Source organism: Lepidochelys kempii, chromosome 1, assembly GCF_965140265.1.
Source record: "Lepidochelys kempii isolate rLepKem1 chromosome 1, rLepKem1.hap2, whole genome shotgun sequence".
NCBI classification, from domain to species: Eukaryota; Metazoa; Chordata; order Testudines; family Cheloniidae; genus Lepidochelys; species Lepidochelys kempii.
The window spans coordinates 326,419,130-326,443,292 of NC_133256.1; the positions used below are offsets into that span (position 1 = coordinate 326,419,130).

A 24,163-nucleotide genomic window follows, 5' to 3' on the forward strand; every position below is an offset into this window, starting at 1 on the left:
ATGTTAACAGTGCAACAAAGAGATGCAAAGCCTGGTTGTCAGAATGAAACAGCATTGTGAAAAATTCTTCTCAGAAGGCAATGACTTTGATGATGTTGATGATGATTGATGTGGACAATCTGAACAATCTGGATCAACTTGTTAGTAAACTAATTTTTGCACCATTCTTATGGGCTGCATATCATATCTTTCTATGTATGTAAATGATAAAGCAGTCAACATCAGACTAAAGAGAAATGTAGATAATATGCTGAATATACTGAAACCTATTTCTAAAGCCTTGGACATACTGCAGAAAGATTGCTACTGTGTTGCTGATGCTGTTGAAATTTGGAAGGAACGTCAAGAGATGTTGAAGAAAGAAATGCTCAACAACAAGGTTAAATTGTGGGCAGTAAAGAAGTGGATGGGTCAAGCACTTACTCCACCTCATTTTCTGTGGATATCCTCAACTTGAAATATTAGGGAAGATGCCTAACTGCTGAAGAAGATGGTGCTATGACATGGGTATTTTATAGCTACCCATCAGTCATGCAAGCCATAATAAATTTCAGGGCTGGAGGTGAACTATTAAATCAGTACATTTGTGATGATGATTTAAAGAAAGTCACGCCACTGAACTGGTGGAAATCACTAGCTAAGCACCTGGAACCAAAGTTTGTTGAAGTGCTAAGCTAGCTTTTGAAAGCAGTAGCCTCTTCTGCAGGCACAGAAAGAAGATTTTCTTCATTTGGACTAATTCATTCAAAGATGAGAAATCAATTGGGAGTTGAAAAAGGAGGAAAAGTTGTCTCTCTCTCTTCCAGTCTATAAATAAAAACATGGAGGGAAAGGATGAAATCTACTAGTTTTAAAAATTGAGGGACAGCCTAAGTAACTTAGGAGACTGTTGTCTCATTTTCGAGACACTTAGATGAATAGGAAGTAAATCTCTAGTCACTTTTACTTAGGCATATTTGAAAATTTTCCCTAGCTGACCCAAACTAATCAGTTTAATTCACTGAATACAGTTAATCCCTCTTGTTCCTTTAATAAATCATATAGTTTTAAATGTAAATCATGTTTTGATAAAAGACATTTCTGTATCCAAAATATTTAGGGTTGTTCAGTTTAATAAAAATAAATTTCGTATGCTGCTTTTTGTGTGTTTAATTAAATTCCAGTTACCATCCTAATGCAGTTTGACACAAATCATGAGCAAAAAGTTAATTATCTAGTAAATAAGCAATATAACATTCACCATTTTCCAACATACTAAAAATGTACAATTAATGAGAAGCTGAAAATATTAAGCTTATAATTGCTCAAATAAATATATATAGTTATACTTTACCCTCCTGGGTAGCAAAAAGGTATACTAAATCTAGTGTAAACGCTTTATTTTGTTGTAAGTCAACATGTTTTAATGGTTATAACCAATGAGAATGCACCTTTCTTTAGAAAACAACTAAAGTACACACAGAAAAGTTGATTAAAATCAATTATTTAAATCAAGGTTTTCCATTTGGTGATTTAAATCAGTCAACCCTGATCCTGGTCCAGTCAGGGCCCAAAACAACCTCTGGCATAATTTAGAACAACCTAAGGGCTGCTCTAAATTATGCCACTTGCCATAGTCTTAGAGGAATTGTTGTGCTGGCTGAGGGTCAGTTAAAGTACCATACACTCTGGAAACCCCCTCCTATACCTTCTTGATAAAATGCCGGAGTTCGTGGTGGATAATCAGCTGAACATGAGCTCCCAGTGTGACACTGTGGCCAAAAGAGCAAGTGTGATCTTGGGATGCATAAATAGGGAACAGAAGAACAGAAGAATGGCCACACTGGGTCAGACCAATCTACCCCAGTATTGTGTCTTCTGACAGTGGCCAATCCCAGATGCTTTGTAGGGAATGAACAAGAAAGGGGAATTATCAAGTGATCCATACTCTGTGACTCACTCCCAGCCAGGGCCGTCTCTACCGTTTTTGCCGCCCCAAGCAGTGAGAAAACCTGTCGTCACCGAATTACTGCTGCGGACAGCAGGAGAGAGAGAGGCTGCCGCCAAATTGCCACCGTGGACAGCGGAACGGAGAAGCTGACCCCGAATTGCCACCGCTGTGGAAACTCTTCCGCCCCTTTCTGACTGCTTGGAATGCTGGTGCCTGGAGCCGGCCCAGCTCCCAGCATCTGGCAGTCAGAGGCTTATGGACACCCAGAGCCTTCACAGCATCCCCTGGCAACAAGTTCCACAGATTGACTGTGTGTTGTGTGAAGAAGTACTTGCTTTTGTTTGTTTTAAACGTGCTGCCTATTAAATTCACTGGGTGTCCCAGGTTCTTGTGTTATGTGAAAGGGTAAATAAAATTTTCTTATTCACTTTCTCCACACCAGTCATGATTTATTAGATATCTATCAGATTCCCACTCAGTCATCTCTTTTCAAAGCTGAAAAGTCCCAATCTTTTTAATCTCTCCTCATATGGCAGATGCGTCATACCCCTAATAATTTTTGTTGCCTTTTCTGAACCTTTTCCAATTCCAATATATCTTTTTTGAGGTGGGGCAACCACATCTGCATGCAGTGTTTAAGATGTGGGCATACGATAGATTTATATAGAGGTAATATGATATTTTCTGTCTTATCTATCCCTTTCTTAATGGTTCCCAAGATTCTGTTCACTTTTTTGATTGCTGCTGCACATTGAGTGGACGTTTTCAGAGAACTATCCACAATGACTCCCAGATCTCTTTCTTGAATGGGAACCGCTAATATAGATTGTCTCATTTGTATGTATAGTTAGGATTATGTTTTTCAATATGCATTACTTTGCATTTATCAACATTGAGTTTTATCTGCCATTTTGTTACCCAGTCAACCAGTTTTGTGAGATCCCTTTGTAACTCTTCACCGTATACCTGAGACTTAACTATCTTGAATTGTTTTGTATCATCTGCAAATTTTGTCATCTCACTATTTACCCCCTTTTTCAGATCATTTATGAATATGTTGACTAGGACTGGACCCAGTACAGACCCTTGGGGGACACCACTATTTATCTCTCTCCATTCTGAAAACTGACCATTTATTCCTGCCCTTTGTTTCCTATCTTTTAACAGGTTACCAATCCATGAGAGGACCTTCCCTCTTATCCCATGAATGCTCACTTTGCTTAATAGCCTTTGGTGTGGGACCTTCTCAAAGGCTTTCTGAAAATCTACCCCAGAATGTTCCCGAGTGGTTCTGTTACCCCTTTTGAGCTGTGCACTTAGCCAATTTTCAGGGTCTTGTGGGTTGTTTCCATTAAGGAAAGAAATAAATGATGGAGTCAGGTATTTCTTTGGTGCAATCCTGTTTATTTACAAAGAATATAGATAAAGTCCTGTTTCCCTGAACACAGTAAGAATCAAACAATAGGAGACAGTTTCTTTGCTCACAGTTTCAAGATTCATTTAGCCAATGTGCTACCCAAAAAGTCTCTTAGCTTTTTCATAGGGAGATACTACTAGTTTTCCTTTGGCAGTCTCTTGGGCTTCCTTGCTGTTTTCTCTGTCAGCGGCTTCTCTCTGTCTCACACTCATATGCATCCATCACTACTGCCAGTACCCAGCCTCCTGCGTTTGCATTCAAATGTCAGGAAAAATCCCTCAAACTGGATAGCTGAACGCCTACTCCAACCTTGCCATGTGCCTGTGTTTTGGCTGGCATCTCCTATTGTTTCAATTACCTGATCCTTAAAGGAGTTGAATTATGTTTTAAATTTATCCTGAATGAAGGCAGCTGTTGTGCCCACCAGCTTCACAGAGGTTTCACCCAACCCCCAACATGACAATTTCCATTCTAGAGGGTCTGTGAAGAGGCCTCTCCATGTGTTGGTTTGATTGAGGAACAGAATCAAGAGGGAAAATGTCTGCCGCACTTCTGTTGTGGCATTTTCCTATGCGTGCACAGGAGCACAAGGAGCCTGGTTTTGTCACATGTACAACACATAACTATATATATATATCTATATATATACATGTCAAACATCTTTATTTTGGATTTCTAGTAACAACTGGCTTTGGAATGTTCTGGTATTTCGTCTATTGACTACATTCACTATATCTAGTCCTTTCAAGAAGGCTGACCAATTGCTCCTATGGATTGCAAAGCATATATTTCTCCAATTTGGAGAATATTTTTTTTTGGTACTATTCTAACCTATGTACCCGTTTTTCACTGTGAGGGTAAGTGTGTAAATATAATAGAAATAATAAATAATCTCCCTGAATATTCATAAACTCAGAACTGTGAGCACTTAAAAACAATGTGTGAGTTCTGTACCCAAGATGGTGCTTTAAGAATTTTGAAAGCTTGCTATATTTTAGCTCAAGTTTTTTAAAGGAGTCTGTAAAGTTTTCAGAATTCTTTGCTGTCTTCATGTGCCAAAATAATGTATTTCTTCCTCTTCTTCTCCTTCTTTTCTTTTATACTATATGGCCACTGGGTCACAATAGCACAGACAGCATGTGCTAATAAAGAAATGTTATATAAGTTATGCCATATTTCACACAACTGTAAAAAGTGTTTGAAATCCTAAAAGAGTGTGAAGATTTCTTGGGATTTATTTTTTCATTGCATTTGCATTTTACAAATGTGTTGTACAGCTCACACTTATTGTTCTAGACACTGCAGGAAGACAGACAAGACATCAGGAATGTGGTTTCATTAAGCTGCAGCTTTATTAACACATCTGGGAACTATCCAGCAATAACTCTCATCCAGTGCAGATCATCCCTTTTTGTAGTCTGTTCCACCTGGTGAAGGGCTGCTCTCAGCCCCCCATCCCATTAGCCTGGTCCTAGTACCAGTGCTGGGACCCCACCACTCTCCTCTCATTAAGGGCTAAAGGGGATGGAAAAGGGGGTTTTCTCCTTACTGTACCAGATATTAGGAGCCCCAACCCCATTCCCCACCTTCTTTAGGTGATGCCTTCTCCTAATCCACTTCCAGTTCTGGTTTATCAGGGAATTGGACCCCCTACTGAACAATTAACTGCATTGGGCACCTGACAAGTTGTGACAAAATGAATTTTACAACCTAAGCTACCCATTGGCTCCCTGGGCTGCTAAGAGGAAGATGAAAAAATGTACTCGGCTTGACCAGTTTGGTAGTGAAGGAAACACTCCTTCCCAGTCCCCAAAAGCCAACCAGCAGGAAGCCCACAGCAAGGCCCGAAAACTCAGCCCTGCTCTAATTCAAAGGGAAGAAATGCTGGGGGGGGGGCTTTTCTTCCCAGCACAGAATGGTGCAGTAGGGCAGGGGGAAGGGTTTATAATTGGTGCCTGGGAGCCAATAGGTTTATGCTGCACTCTTCTGTCCAACCAATCAGAATCAGCCACATAGCTCCCCGCTTACCTTCCTCCAGCCCATAAGGAGAGAAGGGAGGATGCATTCCTTAAAGGAGCCAAGGATTTTCTTTCCCCAGGTGGTCTAGACAAAGACACTGAGGGTGCTACTCTGTTTTTCTAATGATCAAACACTGATGACTACTAACTAGTTTGCCTTTTTAGTGATCAAATACTGTGGCCAATCCTCTTCAAAACTTGATGAAAACAATTTAGTCTATTATTAAATTTAGTTTTTTAAATTCTATTGATCAGTTCACTTCATAAACGTGCCATTGTAACTAAGCTGGACAGAATGAAATGCATTTGTCCTAAATACAATATGTATTGCTTTTATGTGGAAAAAGTACATTTTATACATTATTTTTCAAAACAAATAAAATTATACATTATAGCCCCAATTCTGCAAACTGGTCCTTGCAGATGAGAGCTGGAGTTCCAGCCCAAGCCCCAATGTGTACACAGCTATATTTAGCACACTAGCAGGAGCCCACTAGCACGTCTGTGGACCCAGGCTGGGAAGTTCAAACACAGATGCAGTGTAGACATGCCCTCTGAACCCATTATCAAAATTAGCTAGAGTTTTTCCATTAAAGTCAATGAGAGCATGATGTAGCCCCAGGTTTGCAACACTGATATAAAATCCCTAATATCAGCAACTTATATGGATATTTTCCTATTATATCTACTGAGATGACAAGCTTGATACGCATGTGTAACTCTAGTTAGTGTCAATGGGACTTACATGCATGATCAAAAGGCAAATTAAAGCTCCTGAGGAACGAGTTTTTTCACTGATGGACATCAGTACTATGGCAACTTTCGGTGGGCTTTGCCTTGTGAACCCACTGCATCCAAAAGACTGAATTTTACATTTATTCCTTTTTGTTCTGGCAGATACATTACTTTTGAGAGTAGTGCAAATAAATGTCACTTTCTCCAGAACTAATATCACTGTTGCTCGCTGGATCAGCTGATAGGGATTTTACAGGGGCTGCTTTGTGAACATCTCTCCTGTGTTCCTCTTACCTTCCACAACAGCCTTTCTCAGGCAAAGCACATCAATTTTGTAACATGCTTAGTCTTATCCAGGTGGTGACCTAAAATCTGATGTCCTCTGCTGAGTTCTGTGCTGGTGAATAGCATATCATGGTGTCTTTTTACTAGTAAATGAATCATTTTGGTTCAGGTAAAGCAAAGTAAAGTAAATAAAATTAAGTAAAGCAAAATAAAAATAAACAAGTTATTCTTCCAAAAACAGGACTGGGGAAGAGAAAAAAAACAGAAACTCATCTTTCATTTGACTGTCCATTTATGTAAATAAGTTTGCCACATTATTTATTGTTGTCTCTTTATATTTCCAGGGCTACAGCTACTCATAGAGGCCAAGTTATATTCAAGGATGCCTTAGCACAGCAGTTGTGTGAACAGGGAGGTGAGAACTACTGCATTTTAAAATTTAATGCCAAATGTACTTTCTACATTTTTATTCATATCAGTTTAATTTATCATGGAACGAGGCTATTTTATTGATCAGAGAAAATCTGGAGTTAGGATCTTTTTATATCCTCAAGTCAGTTGCCCTTTTACATTTGCACCCTCTAATGAGTGATCGGGATTTCATATGTAGGTCCCATTTGTTAAACAAGAAGGAACATACAAAAATTAAAATAAATTATATTCTAAAATACTCTGAAACTTTTTAAACATGCTAACCTCTATTTTTTGTCAGAAATACAGGTTGAATAACTATGAATGTATTAACTGTAAAAAAAATGCAATAGGCCTACAGCTAAAGTTTCATTTACCATTGATCTGGATGGTATTTTGTAGAGAACCTGCAAAATTTTCCCATTTTGCAAAAGTAGGTCATCAGATTTCTGCTAGTCATCTACAACATTTGATCATTTTTAAAGCAAAACAGGAGTGTTTGAAGTATACTAACTTCTTCAAAAATCAAATTGTTGCTACAGCTTATCATATAAATCCTTTTGATGAATGATCTGAAAATAAATCTTATATTGCGAAAGTATGTCTACAAACAGGACATACTACACTGAACACCCTTCATTAAAACACTTGGTGCTGAAGTGGATATTCAACACTTATGGTGGAAAAGCAAAGGAATTTCTGCATTTACACTGACTCAGAGTTTTATGCATACAGTGCCAACAATCCCATTTACATGCTAGAAGAGACAGTGGAACACTGGCCAAAAAGTAGGTCTGTGGTCAATCCAGAAGAAATATTCCAAAATCAGAGATGCATCATGCAGATTCATAAATGAGGGGAAATCCCACAAGATAAGCCCCTTTAAGCATCAGACAGAACTGCAGATATTTTTGATGAGTTTGGGAATGTTTTTATGTTCAGCTTTTTATAGGAAGATGCAGCTGAATATTTGATCAAGAGAATGAAACAAACAGAACTGAGTTGTGAGTGGTAGAGTTATGTAGAGCCTTGAAGGTGAGGACAAGAAGCTTTAATTTGATGGGGGGTGGAAATTGGGAAGCAACTAGAGGGATTCAAAGAGGATTGTCAGAATGATGAGCTGGGAAAATGGTATTAGCAGCTGTGTTTTGAATGAACTAGAAGAACATGATTGGAGATGTTGGAGAAGCCATAAAGAATTTATGGTTAATATTGTTATTATTGTAACACCTAGGAGCCCTAGTCATGATCCAGAAGCCTGTTATGCTAGGTGCTGTACAAAGATTACAGTGATCAAGATGGGAGATGGTGAAAGCGTGGATCAGTGTTTTCACTGTGTGAACAGAAAGGAAAGGTTGGATTTTGGAAATGTGGGGAAGAATTGACAAGTTCTAGACATGGCCTTCATGTGCAGGGCAAGAGAGAGGGGGACTTGCAGGAAGCTGGGAAGATGGTATTGCTGTGAACAGTGACGGAATTTCAAGAGTGTAGCACTGGAGTACAGTTCTGGATATGTTAAGTTTGCGCTGACAGTGCAACTCCTAGTTGAAGACTCAGAGACATGGGCTGAGAGATGAGATTGGATGGTGTCACCGGGCCTTGCTTCTCCCCAGCTCCAAAGCATTTGCCATCACACCCCGGCTTTTGCGGGAGGTTTATTTCTTTAACAGAAGTTAGCCAAAAAACCAGAAAACTGTCTTAACTCAGTCCTTAGTCTCAGGGGTCTCTGGCACGCCTACTCCTGGCAGTTTCCTACTCACCATCAGCTCTGCATCCTCCTTGGAGCAACCATCCAAAAGCTGCTTCCCTGAGCCCCTTGCTACCAGGACCCACCATAGGAGCTAACTCCACTCTGGTGTGGCTTTCCCTCCCCAGGTCACAGCTTATGTAAGTCAATCTTCAACTCCCCACTAGCAGGCCTTTATAGGCCCAGGTGTAGCCCAGCCCTCTTAATTAGCTGAATTGGTCTCACCTTCTGTGGTCTAGGGGAGCTGAGCTTAATCTATCCATGGGGACCAACTACCCTGTGACCAATGGGTGGAAACCAGTCAGAAGTTGAAAGGTAGACTTGAAGAGCCAATAACATAAGGATGGCAATCAAAGCTGTGTGAGCAGATGAGATCCTCAAAGAAAGAGTGACAATACTATGTAGAGCAAGTCAAAGACAAAGCCCTGCAAGAACCACATGAAGAGTAGGAGAGGGAATGAGGAGCCACTAAAAGTGATGCTAAAGAAATGACTGAAGAGGTAGGAGAGCGAGGAGAGATCAGCATAATGAAAGCTAAGGAATGACAAGTTGTTGAGAAAGAGCATATGACTGGCAGCAGCAGGGTAGTCTAGGAGAATATGGTCAAAACAATGAGATTTGTCTATGCTGTCAGAGACTTTGGTCAGAGGAGCTGCAGTGGACAGATGCCAATGTGTACTGACTTTAACAGTGGTTTCCCAGGATTCTTTCGCAGTAATATTGTTAGCAAGGAATTTTATTTCTTTCATTCTATATTGCTGCAATCTTGTGTGAAGTCTGAGACTTAATGATAATCTGAAAAGTGTGTGGTGCCTTACAAAATGATCAGTTGTTATACTGCTCAAAGTCCTCTGAATTCATGGCAATAAAGGGGTCAGCTGTTAGTTGAGTCTGGGAGTTGTATGTTAGGTGCACAGAATAAAAGATCTGAAGCTGCAGCACCTCTGCTGGTTCATCTGCCTCTCAAATCTGAAACTCTGTCATCTGCTGCCAGATGGTTGCCAGATATCAGTACCCTTTTTCAGCATTCCTGAGATGGCTTCAGGCATTTTCTGCTTCATCCCAGTCTCTCCTCATATCCTCACAGCCATTGAGTTTTCCATCATGTCTAGGTTAACCCTCCCACTGCTTTTTCTCCCCATTACATTTACACGGTCTTTTTACTGATCAACTCAAATCTTGCACATTGGTCTTGTATCGCACACGGCCCTGGAGCTCCATTCTTCCAAACACTTCCTGCCACCTTGATAGCTCTACAACAGTAAAAGTAATTAACCATTGGAACAATTGACTCAGGGCTGTGGTGGATTCTCTATCACTGGCAATTTTAAAGCAAGATTGGATGTTTTTCTAAAAGATATGCTGGCATTGTAACAGGAATTATTTCTGGGAAGTTTTATGGGGTGTTATGAAGGGGTCTACTCCCCACAGACACTGCCAAGTGGTCGGGGAGAGTGTGAAAGATGCTTTTCTGTTTTAGCATCCCCCATTGATAGCCGCTCTTGCCCTGCAGTGGTCTGTCCACTTCTGTGACTCAGCCCTCCAACTGGGCCACAAGTTGTATCCACCGCTTCCTGGTTATGAAAAGAGTCCAACAAATTTTAGTTCTGCAGTCCAGCAAGAGGCTTCAGGCTTCACCTGGCCAAAGTCTCAGAGTCAGGATTCTCTGGGATATGGGGACTTCCTAGTCCTGAGATTCTAGTATCAGGGATAAGCTTTTTGCCTCCAGCCTCATCAGTGGGTGGGTAGGGGAACCCAGTCCCACCTCTCCACCGGGTTCCAATCCAGGGCCCCAAAATAGGCAGCTGAGTCCTGAACCCTGGAGTGCTATGTGACTGCCTCCCTGGATCACTTCCTACCAGCCTTCCCACACAAGAGAGAAAATTAACGACATGTAAACAAAATAAATCAAAGAAGTCTCCAGCCTAGCAAATATTCAGAGTCCTTTTCCCTCAGCAAGTTGGGTAGAGCATCAGTAGTCAGGGACCCCAGCAGCTGGGCCTGTCACACTGCTCCTTTTGCAAAGCTTCAGGGTGTAGATCTGCTCACCTTCACTTGCTGCCTGCAAGTGAGCTACTCTACTCCTCCTTTAAGCTTCTCCTGCATGCATTGCTGGTGTGGTGGGGTGGAATTGGTCGGGACTAGAGTAGCTCCTTATCCCCTTCCTCTCCAGTGAGGGATTTGGGCACTCTATCACACCTGTTATACAGGAGGTCAGAATAGTTCACAATGGTCCCTTCTAGGTTTAGTATTTATAACTCTATGAAGCAGCATGTCTCCCTCAACCGTGGCTCTTCCAGTTAAATTCTTTGTGTGCACTTTTTCTTAACAGTATGTGGCAATCATGGAGTCATTTGGAAAACTTCCCTGAAAAAATTACTAGCTTCACTTGTAGACAGAGAGAGAACATTTTTAGTGTGGGTCCAGAAAATGTAACTACAAATAATTGGATGATATTAACACAGGAAAAAAATAGGTTGAATCTCAGCAAAATCTTCCTGAGATTGAGAGCTGTTAGAGACTGTGGAGCAGTTTCCCAAGAGAAGAGGCAGAAGAACATACACTTGGGTTATTTTCCTGAAAGTTTCTCTCTGTCTTTCTCCTAGACTTTCTTCAACCATTTCTTCCTTATTGAGTTTGTTGTCTCTGGAGCCCAACCATGGTATGAAGCTGAATGCCTCCATGCTGGCTCTTACCTCCTGTTTGCAGCCATTTCATTTGCTTTCTCTATCCTCACTCAGACCCCTCCCAGTTTTGTTTATTTCCTCAACAACTGTTTTCTTAACCAGTAAAATCTCCTTAGGAATTGGTTAGCATGGTTTAGCACTCACTGCTTCTCTCCCCAACCCCCTCCCCTTTCTGCCATTTTTCACTGTCTCTGCAAAGGACAGTGATAGCTTTGTTTTCATTTTCTTCTATGGGCAGTTTGAATTCTTCCTTTATTCTTTCAATCCATCCCATAGTATTATAACTGCAACTGTAAATACAGTATGTCAGTATGTTTTTAAAATATATATTTATGTATTAATAAGGCCATGTCTGCACTACTGGCTAAATCGGCACTGCTGCAATCGATGCAGAGGTGTCAATTTAGCGGGTCTGGTGAAGACATGCTAAGTCAATGGAAGAGCACTCTCCCATAAATGTCTGTACTCCACCTCTTTGAGAGGCAGAAGCTATGTCATAGAATCATAGAATATCAGGGTTGGAAGGGACCTCAGGAGGTCATCTAGTCCAACCCCCTGCTCAAAGCAGGACTAATCCCCAACTAAATCATCCCAGCCAGGGCTTTGTCAAGCCTGACCTTAAAAACTTCGAAGGAAGGAGATTCTACCACCTCCCTAGGTAACCCATTCCCATGTTTCACCACCCTCCTAGTGAAAAAGTTTTTCCTAATATCCAACCTAAACCTCCCCCACTTCAACTTGAGACCAGTACTCCTCGTTCTGTCATCTGCTACCACTGAGAACAGCCTAGATCCATCCTCTTTGGAACCCCTTTCAGGTAGTTGAAAGCAGCTATCAAATCCCCCCTCATTCTTCTCTTCTGCAGACTAAATAATCCCAGTTCCCTCAGCCTCTCCTCGTAAGTCATGTGTTCCAGCCCCCTAATCATTTTTGTTGCTCTCTGCTGGACTCTTTCCAATTTTTCCACATCCTTCTTGTAGTGTGGGGCCCAAAACTGGACACAGTACTCCAGAGGAGGCCTCACCAATGTTGAATAGAGGGGAACGATCACCTCCCTCGATCTGCTGGCAGTGCCTCTACTTATACATCCCAAAATGCCATTGGCCTTCTTGGCAGCAAGGGCACACTGCTGACTCATATCCAGCTTCTTGTCCACTGTAACCCCTTGGTCCTTTTCTGCAGAACTGCTGCCTAGCCACTCGGTCCTTAGTCTGTAGCAGTGCATGGGATTCTTCCATCCTAAGTGCAGGACTCTACACTTGTCCTTGTTGAACCTCATCAGATTTCTTTTGGCCCAATCCTCTAATTTGTCTAGGTCACTCTGGACCCTATCCCTACCCTCCAGCGTATCTACCTCTCCCCCCAGTTTAGTGTCATCTGCAGACTTGCTGAGGGTGCAATCCACGCCATCCTCCAGATCATTAATGAGTGTCTCCCGTTGGCATAGCATGGTGTACACACTGCTGTGAGTCGACTTAAGTTACATTGACTTAAGTTACTTAACTTACGTAACTGAAGTAGCATAACTTAGATCGACTTACAGTGTTAGTGTAGACCAGCCCTTCGATATACTTGTGGGACAGATTGGCAAATGGATCTAAATGGGTTTCATGTCCCCCGTCTGTCCCAAAATATTACTATGTTAAAGGGCTATAATGAAAGTAATGCAACAAAATTATTTAGACATAAGCTATAGTACATTAAGCAGAGAGAAATAAGACCATAGGGCAATTTTGTGGATTTGCTACAGGACTGCTTTTTAAAAAGTAAATTCAGTAGACATGTTACTTGACTTGGTACTTAATAGAACAGAGGATATAAAGGAAGACAAAAAAGTAGGGGAGAATATCTGAGAAACAGTAATCATTATGTCTGTTCTCCTTGAATAAGCATTGGTAATCCTAATATATTTAATAGGGATTTATGTTTGTGCAATGAAGAGAGAGAACAGACTCTTTCTTTATTTGTTAGGTTTTTTTAAAAAAAAGTTTGAAGAATAAAAAAGTATTAAGGGAAGTTCTCCACTGACATTAAACAAAATACACACTGAAAATAAGGGGAAATATGATACCATAAGGAAAGAACACAGAAGAAATTTAGGGTAGTCACTTATTAATTGTATGTGTGTTTCAGCTTATAATACATATTTTAAGAATACAGAATGATCTGTGTGAACCAATGTAAGCTTTAGTGTTTGAGTCTTATTAAAGCTTGAAGAAGAAGAATGGAGATATACAAATTTATTGCCAAAATTCAAAGGAGTGTAAATGTCAACACATGCATAAAGAAACAAATGAATGTATATCAAGAAAACTAAATCATATAATATAATCAATAAGAAAATGAATAATATATAAGCAAAAAGACAGAAAAGTAAGGTGATTGTAGGTTCACATTGGGACAAGTAAGAAAGTTACTGATAAATGAGGTTCTTATCCTTGAAGACTTACATTAATGGTTCACTTTAGTAGCCAAAAGAAGTGGGAGAGAAGATTGGTTCACACGTTTCCTTGATTAGGGTGGAGTAAAACTAATACATTAATAAACACTTACTGAAGCAAAATCACGCTGGCAAAGCATCAGACCTGCTGAATTACATTACATAGCTCTAGAGGGGGTAGGATAGAATAGAAATAGTAAAGCTTTTGGTAAAGATAGCTAATAGTATAGTACTCTGGAATAAGGAGAGTATCAGTGGTTAGAGGGGTGGCTAATGTAGTTTCAGCTAACTAGAGAAGTGTCATAGGTAAGGCTATATTTTAGTCAGGGGTATTTTTTAGTAAAAGTCATGGACAGGTCACAGGCAGTAAACAAAAATTCACAGCCTATGATCTGTCAATGACTTGTACTATATACTCCTGATTAAATTTTGAGGTAGGGAGGTGGCCCGTGGGTGCTTGGGGGGGGCAGCCCAGGGGATGCAGCAGGTTCTGGGGGGGAATGGAGGTTGGCGGGGCTGGCAGGCTCCCTGCCAGAGTCCGAGCCTCCCCGGAAGTGTTGACATCCCTAAGCTCCTAGGTGGAGGCGCAGCCAGGCAGCTCTGTGCGCTGCCTCCACCCCAAGTGCCAGCTCTGCAGCTCCCATTGGCCAGGAACTGCAATCAATGGGAGTTGCAGGGACAGTGCCTGCAGGCGGAGGCAGCATGCAGAACCCCCTGGCTGCACCTCCACCAAGGAGCCAAGCTGCTTCCAGGGAGCCCCCTGAGGTAAGCAGCACTCAGAGCCCTCACTCCTTCCCACGCCCCAACCCCCAGCCCTGAGCCCCCCACCCAAACTCCTGCTGCTGCTGGGTAAGGGGGGAAACTGCCTGAGCTGCTCAGGTGGCCCCTGGGCCAGCCACACCAGCCACTGCAGAAGTCACAGTGATCACAGAAAGTCATGGAATGGAGTGATTTCCGTGACCTGCATGACAAACTCGCAGCCGTATTCATAGGACCATAGAAATTAGAGATGGAAACAGATTATTCCCTGCCAGTGCAGAATTGTCCCTTTGATGCATCATTTCTAGCGCTTGTCCGGTCTAGTGTTAAATGTCACACGTTATGGGGTTTCCACTAATTCCTTAAGGAGACTACTCCACAGTCTTACAGATATCACTGCAGGGAAGTTTATCCTGAGATTCAGCCCAAATTCTCATTTCTCTATTTTCTTCCAGTCACTTTCTACAATATTTATGCAACATGGGCTTGATAGGCTGATTTTTTCATGCATTGAAACATAAATTGGAGACTTTTCTAGGCATACTTTGAACAACAAATTAAAAACAGAATATAGGCTCCAAGGCTTGACCACGATAGTATTTTATAAAACTACGCAGAGGGCTTGAGTTCAGAAACGACACAGAGTTCCTTGACTTGTGTGTCCATGTGAGTAAAGCAATCCTACGGCAACATACTCTGGAGAGAAAGGTTCAACCTCAGTGTTTCAATAGTTGTTTATAGTAAATAGAAAGTATTGGCTGCAATCTGCTAGGGAAAAAAAGAGGGAGACTAGTATCTTACATATTCTTCACAACATACCATGAGCATCTATTCATATGCCCCTTTGTGAGGAACTGATGTGCTGCAGCCAACAGTCCCTGGATTTGAAATTCTGGGCAAGACTTTTTCCGAGGAGAGCTGATCACCCAGTAACTCACTTCCTCTGTTGGTCTAACAGAGCCCAAATTTGTTAGCTATTAGAGCTCAGCACAAAGTCAATTAGTTTATTAAGGATTTTGCTTGTAAAAGCGAGGATTATGGGCGGCTCCTTATGGTAGGCTTTGCCTAGCCTGTTTTGAGTTATATACACTATGATGTTTACTTACTGCTGTAGACAGGCTCTGAACCCTTCTGTATATGTCATTTTTGCCTACCCACTTTCAGATGTCTCTAGTCTGCACTGGCATTGATGGGACATAGTCACATTTAATTTGTGTTATGTTAGCAGTTCAGTTCTGAGTAGTGCTGACTTTTATTTAGCTAACATGTCAGCTACTGCAGTTTCTCACTATCTTATCTCCCCTTTCCCATTTCTCTCCTCTCCTGTTCATCCAAAACACTGCTTCCTTTCCTGATGATGTAATAACATCTTCCCTTTACTTGTGTCTTTCCACTCGTTGTCCATGTAAAATTCAAACTGTTAATTCAAAGGACTCTGTAATTCTGTCCTCTCTTATATATTTGACTTAATTGGCTCCACCACTCCTATTTATTCCTTTCCTGTTGCTCATGATTCCAGCACAGCTTCCTTTCTCTCCTTCGATCTCTCCTTACTATGTGCCTTCTGCAATGCTGCCCCCTACACTTGGAAAAGATTACCAGTCATTGTATGGCAAGTCTCCTCAGTTTCCTTGTATTGTTCTGTATTGTACCTGCTCGTGCCTGAGCACTGTTGGGCAATGACTATTCTTTGCATGGCACAATTCATGTGTGGTAAAGCACTGTCTATGCACTATAAGTATTTATTATTTATATTAATTGCTATTTAAATAACGTATAATCAACTCATTTACATAGTTTTTAAAAAAGAGAATGTCATCTCCATCGAAGCCATATGCATTTTTAATCCACACACATATGCCATATACATTTCAAGCTATCCACATGTGTGTCTGAGGGGGATTTGTTAATTGAGAATCACAATTTTAAATAAATATTAAAATACTCTTTTCCCCCTCTCATTTGTCAAGTTTTTTTATAGTTTATGATACTTTTAAAAAATAAGTAGGCATTTTTCATGGTTCTATATTATTACTTTGTTTTGGAGCATATGCTATTTTGTTTAACTTTAGTGCAATAACTTGAGTAGACTTAATTTGCCTCTCAGCTGTGCAGTATTGGCCTGCGTATAATTTACGTTGCTTTAAAATAAGTAATCCTTAGGACTGATAAAAAGGGAAGATTTGAGAATAGTTAGAAAACCACTACAATCAATTTTGTGTTATGCTCCAAATTTATAACACTTTGGGACCTTAATTATAATACCTGAAGGTCAAAACAGTGCTGTATTGCAATAAAATATAAAATATAATAAAGAAATTATTCCTGGGGAGATGAAAGTCTAGGTTCATCACTCATTAAATGGTAAGTTCATAGCCCTTGTATAATTTGTCATCTTTAGCTGAGGAATTTGAATGACAAATTAGGTGAAGGGATATCTGAGGCAAAAATATATCAGCATTTGGATACAGTAGAGATTTGGGAATGTAGTCGCCCTCAACAATGTTTATTTGTCAGAAAAGTATTTTGTTCTACATTTAGTGTTTGTCTAACTCCACATTTTGTTTTTCAAATTAATAATTAGTTGTGCTAATATCAATATGCATAATTATCATCAGTTTGGTTTGACGGGCCGTCCATTGTTACAACTAGATTTGTTTTGCAGTATGTTGTGTACATAATTGAAAAGCTTGTGCTTTTATTTTATTGAGCCTCTTAGGAACCTAATCCTGAATTCCTTGTCCACACACAAAGAGACACACCGAAGTCAATGGGATTTATGCGTTTAAGGCTATGTCTACACTTGGAGCTTGGGGTATGATTCCCAGTTCGAGTAGACATACTTGTGATAGCTCTCATTGAGCTAGTGCGCTAAGAACAGTAATAAGAAAAGGTGTACTTGTGGCACCTTAGAGACTAACAAGTACTCCTTTTCTTTTTGCGAATACAGACTAATACGGCTGCTGCTCTGAAACCTGTCAAGAACAGTAATGTAGCTACAGGTAACGCAGGCACCAGCAAGCAGTAACATGGGCTAGCTGCCCTGAGTATGTACCAATGGGACTCGGTCAACTAGCCCATGACACCACTCACCGCTGCCCATGCTACCTTGACTACATTACTATTTTTAGACACTAACTTGATGAGAGATTGCACAGATATGGGCATCTGAGCTGGGAATCACGCTCCCTGCTTCAAGTGTAGATGTAGCCTGGGGGTTGCAGCACTGAGCCCTAGGCTGCTTATTTACTATTTACATAGTAATTTAAGATAGCATCAGGTTGTTTTTTTATTAATACAACATTTTTCAAAACATCATGAGCTGCATTCTCATTTACAGTAAGGCTCGTTAACAGGAGCTTTAGAGAATGTCTACACTGCAAAGGGTCCCTGGAGGGCTTGTTAGTCTAGTTTTTAGCTCGTGCCAAAGCCTTTACCACCACATCCACACTGTTGTTATTACCCATGCTAGCTAGATTAAAGTTAACATGGGTATGCCTACCCATGTTAAAAGCACACCTTCACTTTGCAGTGTAGACATAGCCTAAGAGTGAATTAGAATTAGGCCTCCTAGCTTCATTTCAGTTCAGGGTATATCTCTCTACTTGGAGCACAGAACCTGTTTTATTGGTTTGCTCTCAATAGCTAATGACCTGTTTAAATTCAGATGACACTGGGAAGAAATCCTGCTCAGCCAATTGATCGCTACATCAGTGGCCTACATTATCATAATCTTGTGTCAATGACCAGCAATACAGTGGCTTCTAAACATCCTCTTCCCCAGCTCTGTCCTCACAGGTCTCTATGATCTACTGATGATCTGCATCTAGTAATGTGGAAAAGAAAATGGCTACAATGTCAGTGACAGAAGTCTTGTTCTGAGTCTGACTATTTATAGCATAAATTGTTTTTTTAAACCTATACCATGTCTGTACAGCAAATGAAGAAAGATTGATTTTCCTCTATCATTGTATCAGCAAAGTCACGATCCACAAAATTTTTCCATGTGGTGAACAACTTGGTTAATTCAGGATGTTCCTATCTAGTAAGAGTCAAGCTCTTCCTCTCTGCAAGGAGTTTTCTACATGCTTTCTGCATAAGATTGCTCAGAGTCGGCTGCCCAGCCTGTCTCTGTGGTAGGAGGAACAAATTCAGAATCTTCTCTGGTTTAGTTTCGGATTATCATTATGTAGTGTTAGTAAAAGATCAAAATCTCATAAGATTTGTAAATTTCACACAGGCAACAACCATGCAGTGGATTTTTGCATATATTTTATTGTATCATGGAATTCTGGAAATCACAGATGGAAAAGGCCTATCAAAGACCTAATTCTGCAAGGCACTTAAGCACTTACTTAAACAAATGATTACGTGTTTTGCTGAATTGGGGCCTAAGTCAGTTGGCCCATTCCCCTGGGAACACAAGATTTTCTTTATAATATTATTTTGTAATTCTTTGTATAGTGCAATTTAAATGACCCAAGTGTGCATTCTTTTGCTTCTTATCTTGGGCAACTATTCCATAGTCTAACAGATCTCAATCTCAGGATTTTTTTGCTGATATTCAACTTAATTTTTTCCTGTATTAATATCTTCCAATTATTTTTAGTTATGTCTCCTGGCCCCACTTTAAAAATTTTCTCTCTCTGTCTACAAGTGAAACTGCTTGTAATTGTTATTTAGTGTACTTATTGACTTTTCTTTTAAGTAGAGAACAATTCTACCATCATTTTCTATGTTTGTTTTTATCATATTATTTAATTATACCATGTTCTTCATAAATTAAAACTTCTATATAAATGACTTAATAACATGTATGCTATTACAAGTTATTTTACATTGTACAGAATTTTAATACAGTATTTAATTCCTATTTTAGTCAAAATTCACATATTATGTGTCTTTATTTTCCACAGCTCCGACAGAAGCTTCATTGCATCCTCATCTAGGTATGTGCTAAAAGTGTTTACTATTATTGTCATAAACTTTAAATCACTAGTTTTTTATACATAAATAACCTGTAAAGTCATATAGAAATTGTTGCTTTGGGGAAATACAAATAAATATGAGACTTATTTAAAAGGGATCAAATTAAAACTAGTTCTGGTTGGTTTGCTTTTTACCATGATTTTTTCATTCCCACTTGCTTATTGGCTCTGAGTTCTCACAGCATGAATACATAGTGTCTCATAACTCTCCTCTCTAATTATAGGCTAGAACATCAGTTTGTGATTTAGCCTGTAGTAAGAGATACTGCTCTCATGCACCATCCCTGGAGCAGCCCGATAGGAAGATTGTGCACCTGTTCTTCTTGCTGCTTCAGGGAGGGAGCAAACTACAAAAGATCTATACCGGAGGAATCGTACAACTCCTGATCTGCTGCATTAACTGTGTTGCTGGGTAAATTGAGGGAGGGGTAGTCAAAACTCCGTCCACTCCCACTCCTTCCAATCCATGTGGCATGAAACACTGGCACAAGGGATTAAGGGGCACATTAGCCTGCTTATTACTCTTGTATGTCAGCACAGGAGCAATAGGCCACTGTCTGGCTTTATGTGCTATGAAAACAAATAGAAAAAGATTCAGTTATTCTATGTTCTAGTTGAATTCCTGATCTGACTGAATATCATAACAGATTTTTTTCTGGCTAGTTTTGTGTGTTCTGTTTAACACAGTTCAGAGATGGTGTCACTCGGTGTAGGTACCTCTGAATATGGACACAGTTGAGGTTCTGGTCCATTGTTTGCAGTCCATTTTGCCTTATGTACCTGTGCTGGAGTGCCTACAATGCACTGAAAGAGCAGCTGTCAAGTCCTAAAATAGAGCTTAAAAAAGAGAGACTATAAGGCTGTGTGTCCCAATGTTCAGTACTATCCAGTGATCAGACTTATTTGTTGCTGTCTTTAAAAAATATTTTTGGATATGCCCACAGAGTCTAATTATGATCTCATTTACATAAATGTTAATCAGGAGTAATACCACTGAAGTGTTTGGAGTTATACTGATGTAAAACCATGTGAGGTCAGGATCAGGCTTATCATTTCCAAAATGTTTAAAATGTGGGAATGCACCAAAGGCTTTTCCATTATGTGTTTATCAGTTTGGGCCAGATTCTGATATCCTTGCTCCCGCTGAGTAGTACCTTACTCCATTGTGGTCTCATTCACTTCAGTGAGACTATTTGTGGAGTACTACACTATTCAGCATGACTAAGGTCAGATCAGCGGGTAGTGATCGTTCTGTTGGGGATCGATTTATCGCATCTAGTGTAGATGCGGTAAATCGATCCCCGATCGCTCTGCTGTCGACTCCGGAACTCCAGCAGGGTGAGAGGTGGAAGCGGAGTCGGCGGCCGTCGATCCCATGCCGCGAGGACGTGAAGTAAGTGATTCTAAGTCGATCTAAGATGCGTCGACTTCAGCTACGCTATTCTCGTAGACCAGTGTAGACCAGGCCTAAGGGTATCAAGGGTATTTGTCCATTTATGTCAGCATAACTTTTCCAAAATGACAAAGAGAAATGGTAAACATAAAGGCCGAAAACCACAGAAAGTTTGATTTGGGCAGAAATATACTGTATTTGGTTCACAAAGCAAATCTAGGGGGGAAAATGGTGTTCGATGCTTATAGAGCAATATGTAAAAAAAATTATCATTACTAACTATTAATATACTCCTGAGTATGGTCACAGGAGACTAAGAATCATGGGTTCTGATTCTGATCTTACTTACTCTGATGTAAGCTACCAGAGTCAAGTCCATGGACATTAGAGATGTAAAACACCTGTTAGATCATCTAGTCCATCTCTCTGTCAGTGCAGGAATTTTTCCAACTCTATTTAGAAACAAGAATCAGTGTGAAGGGGAGTTTGTAGCACAGTCCCTTAAAACATTTGTTTTGAATCCTATGAAATCTGTTTGTTTATGTTACATCCAGAGTGAATGAATTAAGACCAGACCAGTACCATAAGAAACTTTTCCCCAGAAAACCTTGCATTACAATACTTATGTTCTTAAAGCTGATGTTTGCTTTGTTAGGTTTGTTGTTTTTACATTACAGTTTTGAAATACTTTTGCTCTAGGTAAGGCAACACATTGTCAGGATTGGTTAGCAAAATGGACCATTACACTGGAATTCTTTCCTACAGTGCTTTATTTCTTTTTTTAGCTGAAATGCATAGTGACAGCATTATCCTACGAGATGACTTTGACTCTTATCATCAGCTAGAATTGAATCCCAGTATGTGGTAAGTTTCAGGTCTCTCCTTCCCTTTACATTTGTTTTAGGAAGTGAATATGCTTCAATTATTATTATGGTTATGTATTTGTATTATGGAAGCATCTAGATGCCCCCAGTGACTTCAGTGGGACGACTCAAAGTATGCAAAATTAAATAAGTGTGTTAGTCTTTGCAGGATCACAACCTATATAAACTACACAGACAAAAGGTGAAATCCTAACCCCGTAGAAATCAATGGCAAATCAACATTGACTTCAACAGAGCCAGGATTTCACCCAAACGGTGGAAGAAAGGCTGTACAATCCCCATTATACGGATGTGGAACTCAGGCATTGAGAGATTAAGTGACTTACCAAGGACATCTGTGGCAGAGCTGTAAACTGAACCCTGCTCTCCTGAGTCATAGCCCAGTGCCTTAGCCACCAAATCATTCTTCCTTTGAGTGGTGTCACTGTATCCTTAGTAAATTTAAAGTTCAGTTTATATTTTGCGCGAAATCAAAAACATTATTTTAAACAGATGCAACATCATTACCCATAATGAACCAATTCCTTCTCCCACTGAAGTCAATGGGAGTTTTTCCTATTACCTTCAGTGGGACCAGAATTTGTCTCAATGGATATGCATAATGATTTGCAGTGTAGCTGTAGCCGTGTCGATCCCAGGATATTACAGAGACAAGGTGGGTGAGGTAATATCTTTTTTGGACTAACTTCTGAGGGAGTGGCTAAGTGTGTAACTTCTGTTGGTCCAGTAGAAGATATTAACTCACCCACCTTGTCTCTCTATACATAATGATGACATTTATGCGAAGATAAATGTGAGAGGATGACATTGAGATGATTCACACTGTAACTTCAAATGAGGTAAGTAATTATAACAATTGTATATCTACCTTATAACTGGGAACAAATCAGCAATTATTAATAAAGCTCTTTTTACAAGTGTATCCCAGAGATACTGCTACTGCACTTTGGCTCTTAAAGCCACAAGACTGCATTATAAATTCCCATTTTACAGTACACCATAGGCACTAACATGCAAATGTTCTTAAATTGCAAGATCACTCTTGACAAGGGCAAGTTACTGTATTGATATATAACAAAGCTATATATATTCATCTATATAAAATAGTCTTGTGTGTCCCTCATCCCCCAACCTCTAAAGGTAGAAACACAGCTTCACCAAGCCATTGTAATGTCACAGTTCTGTCAATAATGACTTGTTAAATGGATGTCTTTCATGTAATGTCACAAACCCGCTGTCCGGTAAATGGGTATTTATATGGAACCAGGAGAGGAACATTGGGAGCAGCATTACCACACTATCAGGGCCACACTATGATACCAAAGGGAATCATGGCACTAGTACAACCCAGTAAACTATAATTCTCCTGGGTACCAGCTAATACCCTTTATTATTATCATATCAGTCTTAAGAGAAAGATTTTAAGTGTGAACATTGGCCAGCTATACCGGATTAAAGACAGGAGACACTGGATGTGGTTTAATTAGGCCACAACTTTATTATTAGATGTTTGCAACTACCTGGCAGATAAAATTGTACAGTGCAGGTAACTCCATGATCATTTCAATAGCTACCTGGGGGCTTCTGTCAGCCTCCCCCACTCTTTTCTGTCCTGGTCCCCAGCCAATCCACTGCTGGGATCTTGCCATCCCCCCTCAAATGAGGGTTAAAGTGGGCTATAAAGGGAGGGGGTGGGTTGGTTCCCAGCCATACCAGTCATAGGTGCCCCAACCCACCCACCCACTCCCATTCCGCTTCTTTAACAAACACCTCCTTTAAATCCTTTACCAAACCATTTATCTGATCACTGTAGCCCCTCCCTATGGAGTACCTGCATTGGACATCCACCACAAAGGGGCACCAGGAATTAGCTTGGCTACTTCCCCCACACAGCCCTTTATTTGGATGGGATTATTAATAATGGTCCCTGCCATTTGGTGCCTCATTCAATTAATACAACTCGCCTTATAGACAGAGAAAGTTTGGTGGGTTAACTTATTCTGTTCAATGAAACTCTTGACAAATGCAAAGCTTCTTCCATGCAATTCAAATTCTGCTTTTTATCTGATGAACAGTGATTGCTTTAGTTCTATTTGTGTTTATGGCTGGTTCTGAAGTATATTTTCCCTGCTGGAGATCTGACTTAGTTTTTCTTTTTTATTACAGTCTGCTATATGTTGTTTTCCTCCTGTGACATCTTTTAGAGTTTCACCTTTTTATGTATCCAGATTGTAGTTTATAAGAATTTCACAGATATTTGTCTGTTGCATATATTTTTTCTAATGCTATCTTTTTCTCTTTTTGTTACATTTTGTATGTTCTCCTTAAGAATTCTGGGCAGATGCAATGAGAATCTGGAATCTCAAAATATAAATATCTCATTTTTCATGGGATTGGATAGATCAAGGGCTTTATAATGGAATACAGAGTAGCAGGCAATGAAGATAATTTTAGTTTCAGTGTGTTAAA

The 24,163-nt window shown here is 40.1% G+C and overlaps 1 protein-coding gene across 2 annotated transcripts in view; it reads left to right on the forward strand.

Annotated features, from left to right (window-relative positions):
- Nucleotides 1-24,163, forward strand: part of RELN (reelin) — a 449,490-nt gene that overhangs the window by 174,645 nt on the left and 250,682 nt on the right. For both annotated transcript variants that reach the window (XM_073328520.1, XM_073328521.1), the window contains exons 4-6: nucleotides 6,730-6,800; nucleotides 19,346-19,378; nucleotides 21,596-21,674. In XM_073328520.1, coding sequence (XP_073184621.1) covers nucleotides 6,730-6,800; nucleotides 19,346-19,378; nucleotides 21,596-21,674 — 183 coding nt within the window. The remainder of the gene's footprint in view (nucleotides 1-6,729; nucleotides 6,801-19,345; nucleotides 19,379-21,595; nucleotides 21,675-24,163) is intronic.